This window comes from Pan troglodytes, chromosome 15 (assembly GCF_028858775.2).
Source record: "Pan troglodytes isolate AG18354 chromosome 15, NHGRI_mPanTro3-v2.0_pri, whole genome shotgun sequence".
Taxonomy (NCBI): domain Eukaryota; kingdom Metazoa; phylum Chordata; class Mammalia; order Primates; family Hominidae; genus Pan; species Pan troglodytes.
This window is the reverse complement of record NC_072413.2, coordinates 62,473,272-62,487,152: the sequence shown is the minus strand read 5'-3', so window position 1 is coordinate 62,487,152 and position 13,881 is coordinate 62,473,272. Positions and strand designations below refer to the sequence as shown.

Below are 13,881 nucleotides of genomic sequence, written 5' to 3'. Positions count from 1 at the left end.
GCAACAACATTAACATGAACAAAGTATGAAAAATAGCCCACCATGATACAGTAAGTATTTAATAAGGACAAACCTAAAATAGCAGCCCAGTTACTTAATCAAATAATTTTAAATCAGCCCAATGCAAAACACTCCCCTTTCCTCTACCTGGCAATTCTTACCAACCTGAGTAATGTGAACAGAGAACATGAGTCCATGAATCACCACAGGCCATCCCCAGGCAGAGTGAGGCACACTCAGCTGTGATCAAATGTTGCCTTCTCTCGTTTTAAACAAGGAATTAACTGTACACGGTGATTATCTCTGGGGAGTGGGAGTCAAAATGACTTTCATTTTTGTATTTTATGTACTTCAGTAAGGCTGAATTTTTCAAAGAGCATGGATTTTATAATAAAAAACTTATTTCCATTTTGAGAAAAAATAGACATGAGTAACCCTTAATTTGGTTCACATAAGAATATGAGAAAAAATAATTTCACCATTTTAGCATGAGATACTAGCACAGAAGAAAATGTCAGGAGAAAACATTCTATAGAGACCAAAGTGACCTCTCAAGAAGATGTTTCTCAAATATACCTCATTTTTTTGGGGAAGACAACAGATTGCAGCTTATTAACAAAAATCTATGGAAATTTTCCTGTATTTCTATACCAAATAGTTTCCTCTCCTTTGCACCAAAGGCTTAGTGCTTTTCCTGGCTAGAGGGCAAGTCTGAAAGCAGGTACTTCTTTTCTCCTGCACATTAGAAAGAGAAATGATGCTACAAAGAAAACGAGATACTCTTAAAAAGGTCGATGAACTATATCTTCCCCAGAGCCTGGCAAAAGAGGAGAATGAGGAAGCAGTACAAAAATTTAGAAGTGTTAAACTGAAATCAAAGCACAAGGTCAAGAGCAAGTGGCTGTGACTGTGCTCATGCCCTGCTAAGGCCCTGGTTAAATATGGTTTCTCTTTTCTCTGACAATGATACACCAGTCCCTTCCCAACAAAAACCCCAAAAAAGTAGGCCATCGTATTAGGAGTGGGAAGAATAGAAAGGCTTCAGGAAAGACTGTTCAACCTGAGTTATTCAATACCATGAAAATGTGGTATTAATGGAGAAAGCCTGCTTGCTCATAAAACGAATGTAAGAGGTTAACTTTAGACTCTACTGTAGACTTTATGTTTATTAACCTTTGGAAAAGCATTTCACCTCTACTATGCTTCAGTTTCCTGTTTTTGTTGTTGTTGTTGTTTGTTTTTTTGAGACTGAGTCTCGCTCTTGTTGCCCAGGCTGGAGTGCAGTGGCGCCATTTCGGCTCACTGCAACCTCCGCCTCCCAGGTTCAAGCGATTCTCCTGCCTCAGCCTCCTGAGTAGCTGGGATTACAGGCGCCCGCCACCACGCCAGGCTAATTTTTGTACTTTTAGTAGAGATGGGGTTTCGCCATGTTGGCCAGGCTGGTCTCGAACTCCTGACCTCGGGTGATCCACCCGCCTCGGCCTCCCAAAGTGTTGGGATTACAGGCGTGAGCCACTGCGCCCGGCCCAGTTTCCTGTTTCTTTAAGAGGAGGAACCCCCTTTCTAGCTCCCAAAGTCATCCAGTTATTATTGAGACTTTATTAGATATCCAGCAAGTGATTCAAAAGCAAAGTTTTGAGGTTCTGAGCAAATGATGGCCAGCCATCATTCAAGCCTCATCTTTTTGTACTCAATTTTCCCCGTTTCTCCACATCATATCTATCTGCACTAACAAAATTTCATGGAATCTAATTTCTCCGTTTCAAAGAAGACTGTGATTGCTCTGTAAATTATGAGACCTGCATCCTTCACCAAATCTGCTTCAGAGACATTGATCCTAGGTTGCCTCAAAAAGCCTCGGACCACTCCTTGGGTTCGAGTGTCAAAGGGAACACTATTTCTTGTACTGATACATACCGTATGGAAATACACTAACACCAATTTAGAATCTGCGTGCACTGCCACACTGAAATTCGATTTAAGAACGTTATCACACACAAATGTCCTATCCCCAGAAAACGTCAAGGATTTTCATCAACCTCTTCCTGATTCGCCCAATTTAGAAAATGTCATGTCAACCCTTCAGATCATGTACACGCGTTGCTTAGGTAGAAAGGGAGACTGGGTGGGGTGGCTGAGCTCAGACCCTGCCTACATACTTTAGTAGTAACGACTCCCGATCTGCATCCAACACATTAACCGAACTTCTAGTAAGCGCCCACCGCTGCAAGCGAAAGCACTCCCTTCCCAAGAAACAGATCTTTTCCACTTAAAATTCCCAAACTCAGACCTTCCACTTTTTACTGAACAAAAAGCGTGTGTGCCGGCGAGAGGGGGTGGGAAACAGCGTAGCAAGAATTTGCACGGATCTTAACGCCTCCTCCCTCGGAGCGCGCCCAAGTCTGCAGCCTCGGGCTCCGGGACACTTCCCCTCCCACCCGCCGCCGAGCCGCAGCTGTAAGTTGAGAGAAGCGGGCTCTAGGCACGTCAATCAACCGGGTTCTCCCGCCTCCCGTCTACACCTCCCCTCCCCCCTCGAAAAAAATAAAGGCAGAGAAAGAAAGAAAAGAAGGTAACTAATTTGGGAACTAGTCTCCGTAGGGGCTTTGCCTCCGACTCAGGGAGGCCGCACGCCCGGGACCTGACGCGCCGGCAACAAGCAGGCGGCCTGGCAGCCGCCCGTCACCGGGTCCTCGCAGCGCGTCCGTCGCGCTCCGGCTCCCCGCACGGATCGGCGCCGCTCCGGCCCCGCACTCCGCCAGGCCCGCGGCCCGTCGCCCTCCAGCCTGGGCCAAAGTTGCGCAAATAGCCCCACAACTGGCAAATACTTACCGGCCGCAACAGGAACCAGAGCTGCGGAGATTTTAGGGAGTTTAAGGCAAATCAGCCGCGGGAAAGGCGGGCGGAGGCGAAGGGGCCGCGAGCTGCAGTGGCGGCGGCGCGCAGCGCTCGGCGCTCGGGCTGGGCTGCGCGGAGAGACTCTGGCTCTGCCAGGGACTGTGCTGCAACAAAGGACTTCCGCTGCCGCACAGCCGCGCCTGCCGCACCGCACTGAGCCGGCCCCGCTTACGCGGCGACTCCGGGTCTGCCCACCAGTTCGCTGCGGCGTCCGCCAGCCTTCCCCTCCCTCTCGCCCGCCCACCCACTCTGCCGCTGGCTGCTAGGGGCACCCGCGGTCGCCTGTTTGTTGCAACAAGTTTCTGCGTCGAGCTCCGAGGAGGCTGGCGCAACCCGCACCGCGGGGGCCGTCGCGGCGGCGGCGGCTTGACCACCCCTCTTGCCCCTCTCAAGGGTAGGCTTGGGACCTCCTCCTCCTCCTGTTTGCACAGCTGGATGGGACTGGGCTCCTCCCGACTCCCCAGGGCAGGATGCGAGGCTGCTTTCCCACTCCGTCCAGATGTCAGACCCCTGCCCCGTTGGGCCCAGCAGCTGGGCCGTCACTCGCGGTCCGCCTCGAGTGCTCCGGCAACCTCGCCCTGTCCCGTCGGTTCAGGGTCGCCCAGTCCCCGCGCCCCCCCGACCCCACCTTCCGTGGGCCTGCCGCCTCTGGCCCTGAGTCACTTCCCCCGCCATGCCCCACCTCGCCCAGTCCGCCTCTCCACCCAGGCTCCCGCGGCTCGGCCTCCCTGGCCCCGCGCCCTCATCCCTTCCCCAGCGAACACGCGGGCGCATCCTTCCCCACCCCCACCTTCACCCCAGAACTGAGGGGGTGCCTGTGCTTTTGCACACCCTGGGGAAAGTCCCCGAGTCACGCGGTTGTTTGTGGGGAGCCTGTGACGCTCAGGCTTGTCCCTATGCTTCCGCCTACAGAGTCACAACTGCGAACTGTGGCGGCGGCACTCAGAGCGCGGGCCGACCCCCACCCGGCCACTGGGGAGGGAGGGCGCGCACGTACGCACGCACGCACGCACGCACACCCCGGCGCTGGCGCCCCTCTTTCCCCTGCTACCAGACACGCGGTCACGTGGGGCCATCGCGGGCTGCCGGCGCGGGAAGCCGCGCGAGAGGCGGCCGAGGGGTGCGTGAGCCGGCGCCACTGCTTGCAGTGCGCGGCTTGGGAGCCCGCCCCTCCTGCACGGAGGAGTCGGCCTGCCGCCGCGGCGGCATCTGGGTAAGCGACGCGGTCCTGCCCCTGTGGGCTGCCCCGGGCTCAGTCCCTCCCGCCGCGAGCCACCCAGGGCGGCGGCCTGCAGCTGCACCAGTCGCGGGACAGATGCAAGTAGCTGGGGAGAGGGGTGTTTTTGGTCCGATTGAGATGTCAGGCAGGGCACAGGAGGAAAATACATCCGCGAGTGAGCGCTGGGCCGACAATACCCAGAACCACCCTTTGCTGCTCGTAGGAGCGGCTGCCGGGGCCTGATTCAGGGTGGCACACGGGGTGCCGCGAAGGTGCAGAGCCGTCCCGGCCGCGGGTCCGGGTGCGACCCCCAGCAGGAAACCCCAGTAGGCCTGCGGCCTCCCTCGGGTAGCGCCGACCCCTCTTACGAGCGGGCGACTTTCCAGATGCTGGGAGGACGCTGCGGCTACTGTTTCCACTCCCAGCTTGTGATTACCTCGTTTCTAGGGCAAGAAGACATCCCCCCCTTTTCTATCTTCAAATTATGTTTATCTTGTTCTAAGCAAATCCGGTTTTTCTTTTTGAAGCTTGACCCATCTTATCACCGTCTTCTCTGGCACTCAGTATTTGGAGTAATCAGGTGTTACCAGTTGCGGAGGCAGCGCATAGCACAACGTAGTACCTGGAACCTGACGGCACCTAGCATGTTTCAACAGTTAGCGCCCGCATCACCCCAAGGGATTAAATTTGGCATTCTTTCTCTTGAGACTCAAGTCCTGGCAGAGCTGTTGATCCTCTCACAAGATTCTGTCATGTGCGTAAAGTACACTTTGGAATCTTAAATTTTAGAGCCGAGAGGTGCCTTATAGAAAATCTGTTTCATCCCTCTCGTTTTACAGAGAAGACACCAGGCCTGAAGAGCGTGATGTAGCTGGAGCTAGCTACACCTCTTGATAGCTAAGACTCCAAGGCTCCAGACACCTTGGTGATTGCACTCTCCACCATGCCAGGACCGCAGTGCCAGTTTACCCCACTCACCTGTAGAGAATGTATCCGGCGGAGGTCATTATATATACTTGGCTTGATTCAGGTTATGGAGAAGTCAGGCATGGCCACTGTGTGGGTTTGATAGTATTTCTAGGTGAGGTAGGCCGCCTATGGTGTATTTTTGGAACTGAAAGCCTACACCCCCCAGCCACCCCTGAAAATTTCATTGCTGTTCTCTATTATTTGCAGCATTGGTTGCTTCCTTATGTTAAGGCATCAAAGTCTTCTTTAACAATCTGGATATATTTTAGTTAAAGGTAAATCGTGAATCCGTTATCGGACATCAACTCCTTAATAGGGAACAGAACACTGATGGGATATGACATGGAATAGATTAATTCTGAGAGCTGGCAGTCAGTGAAATATCAAGGTGTGGTCAGGAAGAAAACAGAAAGGAACCCACGTAACCTGCTAACACCTTTTTTGTCCAGTCCTACCTTGAATGTCTTATTTGCATGTAGTAGAGATGGATTCTGCTCAAGTTGGCCGCTGTTTACTGAGTGCTTGCAGTGGGCCAAATATCATACTAGCTGCTTTCGTAGATGAACTTTGTGTCTTTACCAAAAAGGAGATGGTACTGTCTTCATGTTACAAGCCTGAGGAAACAGGCTCATTACCTGGGCTGTGGTAATACAGTCATTTGCCGTAGAATTTAAGCCTAGATCGCTTATCTCTCAAGTCCAATCAGTGCTCTTTTGCATTATATCTTGCTTCTGTTTCAGCCGGGAAGGGAATGAGAGAATCGCCTGTGGCTGATTTATTGGCGCCTGTGGTTGCCCAGAGAGGCCAAGCAGGACTTTCAGCTGCCCTCTATGCCTTACAAAGTGGAGCTGTGAGCTTCCACCGTATCTCCTGAGGGGAATGTGAAGGAGCCAGGCTGTCTAGCTGGGGAGGAGGTGCCTTGGCCGTAAAATATCCTGGCCAGGGCTGTGCTGGGAAGTGTTGCATAATGCCCTCCCCACCACTGAACCAAAGTGATTTATTTGCTATGGTCCGTAGGTGGTGCCTGACCAACTTGTCCATTTTAGCAATAACAGGGCCAGAAAAGAGTTGGGGGTTTTATATTATTGCAGGGTTTTTCCTTGTTTTAAAAAAGCAGTGCAGGTGCTCTTATCTTGATAAGTTATAAAGTGCTTCTTTCTACACCACTTCCTGTGCCCCTTTTCTGTGTATTTATTCCAAATAGCGTGTGAACTTCAGTCTTTTAAGAAGAGAAAGCTAAGAAAATATTGCTCCAGTTTATTAGCACAGGCTATGGAGACAGACCTGGCTTTTTATCTCCACTTTATACTATTTGCTGATTGTGTGTCCTAAGCTTAGGATTTTTCCTCATTTGTAAAAGGGAAATGAAAATAATACATTAGTCATCACAGTGAGGATTTTAAGAGATAGTGTATATAGAGCACTTAGCACAAGGCCTTGCATATAGTATTTATTATAATAATAGGTTTTGAAAATAACCAGAATAGTATTCTCCCTAAAAAGGAAAGATATTGCTACTTGAACCTGCTTAGGGATAGAGGAGGAAGAAGAAAGTGTTTGTAACAAACATCAGTTTCAGGATTATTGATTAAATTTATTTATACTTCTGGGGTTTTTTTTGTTTGTTTTTTGAGACAGAGTCTACCTCTGTCACCCAGGCTGGAGTGCAGTGGTGTAATTTCGGCTCACTGCAGCCTCCGCCTCCTGCATTCAAGCGATTCTCTGGCTTCAGCCTCCCGAGTAGCTGGGATTACAGGCGCCTGCCACCACACCTGGCTAATTTTTGTATTTTTAGTAGAGGCAGGGTTTCGCCATGTTGGCCAGGCGGGTCTTGAACTCCTGACCTCAAGTGATCCGCCCACCTTGGCCTCCCAAAGTGCTGGGATTATAGGTGTGAGCCACTGCGCCTGGTCCATGTTTTCTTTATCCATTTGACTATCCATGGACATTTGAGTTTTTCCCCCTTATTGGCAATTCTTCTGCCTCAGCCTCCCAAGTAGCTGGGATTACAGACGTCTGCCACCACGCCCAACTAATTTTTGTATTTTTAGTAGAGACGGTTTCACCATATTGGCCAGGCTGGTCTTGAACTCTGACCTCAGGTGATCCACCCTCCTCGGCCTCCTAAAGTGCTGGGATTATAGGCATTTATTTACCCTTCTGCTTTCCCTTTGCTAGCAGGAATTTTCTTTCTCTCTCTCTCTTTTTTTTTTTTTTTTTTTTTTTTTTTTTTTTTGCTTTATTGGGAGAAAAAGTGCTTAGAGTGTTCAGTTATTTTTTATATTTTTCTAATTCATTTCTTCTGTGGTTACAAATCAGTCATGCATGGATGTTTTATTTTTTCTGAAATCTCCAAGCACTTTAAGCAAAGGTTTTTATTAGCCCACTTGAGTAGTGTGTACATGGGAGTATACTTCCATTGCGAAAGAAGTATTGGTTTACTTGTATCCAGAAGTTTTAGTTACTCTTGCCTGTACTGTATTCTCGGTCTGTACTAGCATTATAATTTTCCATCTTTCTCCTGTCCTTTGAGTACCTTATTTTTTCTTTTAGAAATTTGGTTTGTCTTTAATGGACTGAGAGGAATCTTTTCCTTTCTTTCTGTGGGTTCTGATTTTTTTTAAAGGTCTATTAACAATTTGTGCTTACTGTTGTTAGTATTCTTGTGTGCTTGGCTTTATCAGGCATCCTACAATGTAATATTGGTTAGATGGGAATTAGAGGTGCTTGGAGGTTGGCTATGTCTGCCAACAGGCAGGAGGCCCCAAACTAACGTTTCCCAGTTCCATTAAAGGTTTCTAGAGCATAACTACTCTTCCTGTTTCATCTACCCCCTCCATACCCTCTTTGCTAACATTCTCAGTAGATCTTAATAAGCAGATGTCTGGAATTACAGCAGATTTTACCTCAAACAGTATTTTCAGATTTAGAATTTCTGTATCATTTTTAGGTGTTATGAAATCCAATCTAGGTGTAATGGAGTAAGAGAGTAAATATTTCTTTTTCCTAAATACTATTTGAAAAGAAGTCTGAAAATAGTGTGTTCCTCCACCCCCCCACCCATGCCCATCCTGCCAGTTTAGGAGCACTTTTGATTCTTTTTTTTCTTTTTCTTTTTTTTTTTTTGAGATGGAGTTTCACTCTTGTTGCCCAGACTGGAGTGCAATGACACAATCTCAGCTCACCACAACCTCTGCCTCCTGGGTTCAAGCGATTCTCCCGCCTCAGCCTCCCGAGTAGCCGGGATTATAGGTATGTGCCACCACACCTGGCTAATTTTGTATTTTTAGTAGAGACGGGGTTTCTTCATGTTGGTCAGGCTGGTCTCGAACTCCCGACCTCAGGTAATCCACCTGCCTTGGCCTCCCAAAGTGCTGGGAGCGAGCCACCATGCCTGGCCATGGAGCACTTTTGTTTCTTAATCTGGCCAATATTTTAAGGTTACAATTAGAATTACAGTTGTTTATATTTGTTCATTTAATGTAGTCAACATAATTTCCATACTTTGAACACTCTTACGGAATTGTTTATTTATAGAGACTAGTATAAAGTTGTTCTATCTTACTTAGTTTGAACTAATCCAGAGTTACTACAATCTAGAAAGTAAAGAAAGTTTTTATTGTCTCTTAAATATCAATGTAATTGTAGAGTGTGAAATAATTTCTTGGGTTTCCTTGGTCCCGTGTTCTTCTGAGGCAGTGGTTCTTAACTGAGCAGTCACGTTAGAATCACCTGGGAAGCTTTTTAAAAAAAGAATCTGGGCTGGGCGCGGTGGCTCACGCCTGTAATCACAGCACTTTGGGAGGCCGAGGCGGGTGGATCATGAGGTCAGGAAATCGAGACCATCCTGGCTAACACAGTGAAACCCCGTCTCTACTAAAAATACAAAAAAATTAGCCGGGTGTGGTGGTGGGCACCTGTAGTCCCAGCTACTCGGGAGGCTGAGGCAGGAGAATGGCGCGAACCCGGGAGGCGGAGCTTGCAGTGAGCCGAGATCGTGCCACTGCACTCCAGCCTGGGCAACAGAGTGAGACTCTGTCTCAAAAAAATAAAAATAAAAATAAATAAATAAATAAACAATCTGGCCGGCAACAGTGGCCCACGCCTGTAATCCCAGCACTTTGGGAGGCCAAGGCAGGCGGATCACCTGAGGTCAGGAGTTCAAGACCAGCCTGGCCAACGTGGCGAAACCCCATCTCTACTAAAAATACAAAAATTAGCCAGGCGTGATGGGCACCTGTAATCCCAGCTACTCAGGAGGCTGAGTCCGGGAGAAGCACTTGAACCCAGGAGGCGGAGGTTGCATTGAGCCGAGATCGCGCCATTGCACTCCAGCCTGCAGCCTGGGCGACAGAGCGAGACTCCGTCTCAAAAAAAAAAAAAAAAAAAAAAAAACAAGAATCTGTGCCTCACCCCTAGCAATTCAATTCTGTTTGGGCTAAGCCTGGGTTGGGACTCAGACATCAATACAGCTCTGCATAGAAGGTTTTACAGTATAGTCAGCAATAAGAACCTCTGTTTCAGGATAAAATGATTTCTACAAACATTCTTTCATTCTCTACATAATTAAATGTCACACCTCTACAGTCATGTGAAAGTTCCATTAAAAAGTTAGTCGCTATATAAAGTCTTTTATCATATGGCACTTGAAATATTTTGCTTTTGCCTTTGTATTTATAGCCATGAGTAAGTAGCTCAAAAAAGATGTACATATTCCTCTGCCAACTTTCCTGTCTCCTTGTCTGAATGAAAATTCATCATAAAGTCTCAGTGGTAAGCATTGACAGAGAAAATACCTAAGACTGTTTTCCTACAGAAACAGTCGTCTTGCTCTTTTTGTTCCTTTTTTATTAAGGATTCTTACAGCCTGAGAGAATGAAGAGCTGTGTAGTCCAGGATATCAGGCTGGCTACCATAGATCTGAGAGTCCAGTCTAGTACAGTAGATTTTTCTAAATACATAAGAATCAAAGATATGTGTTGAATATCAAGCCAGCTTTAAACAAACATAGATACTAGTATAAAGTTGTTCCATCTTAATTTGAAGTAATCCAGAGTTACTACAATCTAGAAGGTAAAGAAGGTTTTTGTAATCTCTTAAATATCAATGCTAAAACTATTATGATAATGTATCACTTTGATAACAGATAAAACTTTAAAAAATGTAGCACTCTTATATTTTGATTCTGGTATTTATAAGTATAATAAAATGATACTTTATTTTTCCATAATTTCTCTCACATCTTAAAATTCTCACCAGAAATTCTCAAATGTAACTTCTAAGCTCTTTCTGTATTCATGGGAAACTTTAGCTATTTCACATACTAGAGAAAATAAAATAGACAGTCAAAGAATGATGAGCAAAGGCTATACAAAAAGTCTAGCTAATAATTTGCAGAGTAGGTTGTATTAGAAAATGTTCTAATAACTCAGTGGAATGGGGCTATTGATTTGAAGTAAAATCTGGTATATTACAACATCAAAGATCTCCTATTATGCAAAACAAGTTTGAATGCACCTCATGTGTACTTGGTGTTTTTTTAAAATAGATTTTAATTTGTTTCATTTTATACACTTGAAAAGTTTACTCCCTTATTTGATTCAACATATTTGCAAAATCTGCCAACAGTGTAAATGTTGAAAGTTCTAGATGGGGTTTTGAAGAAAGGGCCCTGGGTTTAAACTCAGTCTTGATGTATTATCAGCACCATTTAATAGCTAGTTGTTTGACTTCAGGTATGTTTCCTGCCTTGTCTGAGCCTGTGGTTTCTCAGCCATAAAATAGAGCTGATAGTACCTGCTCTATTACCTCACAAGATTTAAAAGAAAAAAAGATAGTGTAGGGCAGTGGTTCTCAAAGTGTAGTCCAAGGAGCCACTGGAGGTTTCATGGGTCAATAAGGATCTCCCTTATGTAAGAACAGATTCTCAATATACTTGAACCAAAACAACAGATGACAACAGATTGAATGCAGAATCAGATAAGAGAGTCCAGCTGTATCTGTTAAAGCCAGATATTAAAGAGGATTGCAAAATGTAAATTAATATCACCCTTCTCACTTGTTTTTGAAAAATTTTTTAGGAAAATATGTTAATATGTAATGGGTTTATTGCTATTTTAAATATTTTAAAATTTCTTTTAATTTTGAATATAGTAAATATTGATAAATATAACCTATATAAACAACAGCTCTTCACAATCTGTAATACTTTTTTTTTTGAGACGGAGTCTCGCTCTGTAGCCCAGGCTGGAATGCAGTGGTGTGATCTCGGCTCACTGCAACCTCTTCCTCCCAGGTCCCGGTTCAAACAGTTCTCCTGCCTCAGCCTCCCGAGTAGCTGGGATTACAGGCACACGCCACTGTGCCCGGCTTTTTTTTTTGTATTTTTAGTAGAGATGGGGTTTCACCATGTTGGCCAGGCTGATCTTGAACTCCTGACCTTGTGATCCGCCCGCCTTGGCCTCCCAAAGTGCTGGGATTACAGGCGTGAGCCACCGCGACTGGTCTGTAATAACTTTTTAGAGTGTGAGTGGATCTTGAGACCACAGCTTTTTAGACCTGCTGATAAACAGTAATGGTTGAGTAGGGCTGCTCTGCCTATGGAGTAGCCATTCTTTTATTTATTTTCTAATAAATTGCTTTCGTTTAAAAAGAACACAATGTTGGGGGAGGAGGTAATGGTTGAATAGTTCCTATCAGGACAATTTCCTGCAGATAACTATAAACTTGATACACTTTTTTTTTTTTTTTTTTTTCCCCTTTTGAGATGGAGTTTCGCTCTTGTTGCCCAGGCTGGAGTGCAGTAGCGTGATCTCAGCTTACTGCAACCTCTGCCTCCCAGGTTCAAGCAATTCACCTGCCTCAGCCTCCAGAGTAGCTGGGATTACAGGCATGTGCCACCACACCCGGCTAATTTTGTATTTTTAGTAGAGATGGGGTTTCTCCATGTTGGCCAGGCTGGTCTCGAACTCCCGACCTCAGGTGATCTGCCCGCCTCTGCCTCCCAAAGTTCTGGGATTACAGGCATGAGCCACTACGCCCAGCTGATAAAAGTTTTAAAAATTAATAGATGGCATTTGAGAATTACAAAAACTAGATTGAGGTCTGCAACTGGAAGAGGAGAACAGCAATGAATAAGCTTCCATTTTTATGGCTTTTAGACTGGCATAAGGTCCCAGCTGGTGATATGAAGAGGTGGCTACAACTGTAATAACAACCTGTAATCTCTTGAAGAAAAGAGGACAGAGCTCACAGTGATCATGCAGCTGGAAAGTGCAGGAGAAAATCCTAGAAAGAATGTTGGAGTGGCAGAACCCCAAACACTGTTTATAAACTCTGCTTGAATTTCTTGCAAACCCCTCAACTGTACATGTGTGGAGCAGCCTCCAAACAGCACACTTAAGGCTAAAGGAGCAGAGATTTCAGCTGCTGTCCACCATAGGGGAGGCAGAACTTGGAGTTTAAGTCCAGCTAAGGTAATTGTCTGCAAAAAACAAAAACACAAACACTCTTTGGAAGAATATTACAGAATCTAGAGTGAATTGTATTAATCACAATATCTAGACTATAATCCAGAAACAATCACCCTAATCAGTGAAGACTGACCCCATAATGAGCCAAAGGTTGGATTTAGCAGAGAAGATTTAAAGCAGCTATTATAACTATGCTCAAGGATGTAAAGCAAAATGTTGTATATGTGAACAAATAGGAAATCTCAGCAGAGAATTAGAAACTTTAAAAAAGAATGAAATGAAAATTTTACATCTGAAAATACAATATCTGAAACAATCTTGAATAGATTTAACAGATCAGATATGACAGATAAGTCATTTAATTTGAGGATAGATTAATAGAAATTATCTAATCTGAAGTAGAGAAATAAGTTATTGTATATGAAAGTTCTCTGTAAACTTCAGTGCTCTATGTAAGTTTCAGAGTTTATTACTCCAGGTTTCTTTCATATGTAAAGGGAAGAGGTATGTTTGGGTCTTCTGATCTGCAGCTTCCTTAATGTCCTGTCCTGTCATGTCTGTGTCTAAGCTTTATACCCTCTGGTTTCTTTATTTTTATTTTTTTATTTTTTTTTGAGACAGAGTCTCGCTCTGTTGCCCAGGCTGGAGTGCAGTGGATCTCAGCTCACTGCAACCTCAGCCTCCTGGGTTCAAGTGATTCTTCTGCCTCAACCTCCCAAGTAGCTGGGATTACAGGCATGTGCTACCACACCTGGCTAATTTTTGTATTTTGAGTAGAGATGGGGTCTCACCATGTGGTTCAGGTTGGTCTCAAACTCCTGGCCTCAAGTGGTCCACTCACCTTGTCCTCCCAAAGGGCTGGGATTACAGGCGTGGGCCACTGCGCTCGGCCTAGCCTCTGGTTTCTAATATCCCCTGCAGTCAGATATTTGGCCCTTGCTGCTTTCCTGTACTATTGTCAGAGGTTACCAGGGATCTTTTGGTCAGTACACTCAACATGTTTGTAATGGGCCTCACCCCCATGTTTCTCTTCAGTATTTTGCACCATTGCCATCTCCTTTCTGCAAGGTCATTGCCTTTCCTCAATGACGATGTTTTCTTGTTTCTCCTCCTCTGTCTTATTGTGTCTTTTCTGTTTTCCAAAGATTCATTCTTAGCTTTTTTCCCTCTTATTTCATTCTACTTTTTAGTCTACTTTATTATTTTCATACTTGGTTACTTCAGCCTTGTCGTTTCAGAGGCCTCTTCTCCCTCTCTGGCTCTGCTCTCTCTAGAGCCCTGTCCTGCTTCTTGTCTCCGCTGATCACTAAACATTTCTACTTA

At 45.6% G+C, this 13,881-nt stretch overlaps 2 protein-coding genes across 31 annotated transcripts in view; one reads left to right on the top strand and one right to left on the bottom strand.

The window, feature by feature from the left end:
• Positions 1-3,829, bottom strand: part of ZBTB1 (zinc finger and BTB domain containing 1) — a 29,710-nt gene extending 25,881 nt beyond the window's left edge. For 2 of the 10 annotated variants that reach the window (XM_054666650.2, XM_054666647.2), the window contains exon 1: positions 2,833-2,971. The gene's annotated coding sequence lies outside the window, so the exon portion shown is untranslated. Of the gene's footprint in view, positions 1-165; positions 304-2,832; positions 2,972-3,580 lie in introns of those variants that run through there. The other 8 variants (XM_001170591.7, XM_009427937.5, XM_054666649.2 and 5 more) reach the window with 7 other exon arrangements.
• Positions 2,566-13,881, top strand: part of ZBTB25 (zinc finger and BTB domain containing 25) — a 55,638-nt gene continuing 44,322 nt past the window's right edge. For 2 of the 21 annotated variants that reach the window (XM_016926220.4, XM_003314371.5), the window contains exon 1: positions 3,369-4,111. In XM_016926220.4, coding sequence (XP_016781709.1) covers positions 3,369-4,111 — 743 coding nt within the window. Of the gene's footprint in view, positions 3,293-3,368; positions 4,216-4,298; positions 5,362-8,205; positions 8,339-9,766; positions 9,860-12,246; positions 12,562-13,881 lie in introns of those variants that run through there. The other 19 variants (XM_063793538.1, XM_063793537.1, XM_063793539.1 and 16 more) reach the window with 19 other exon arrangements.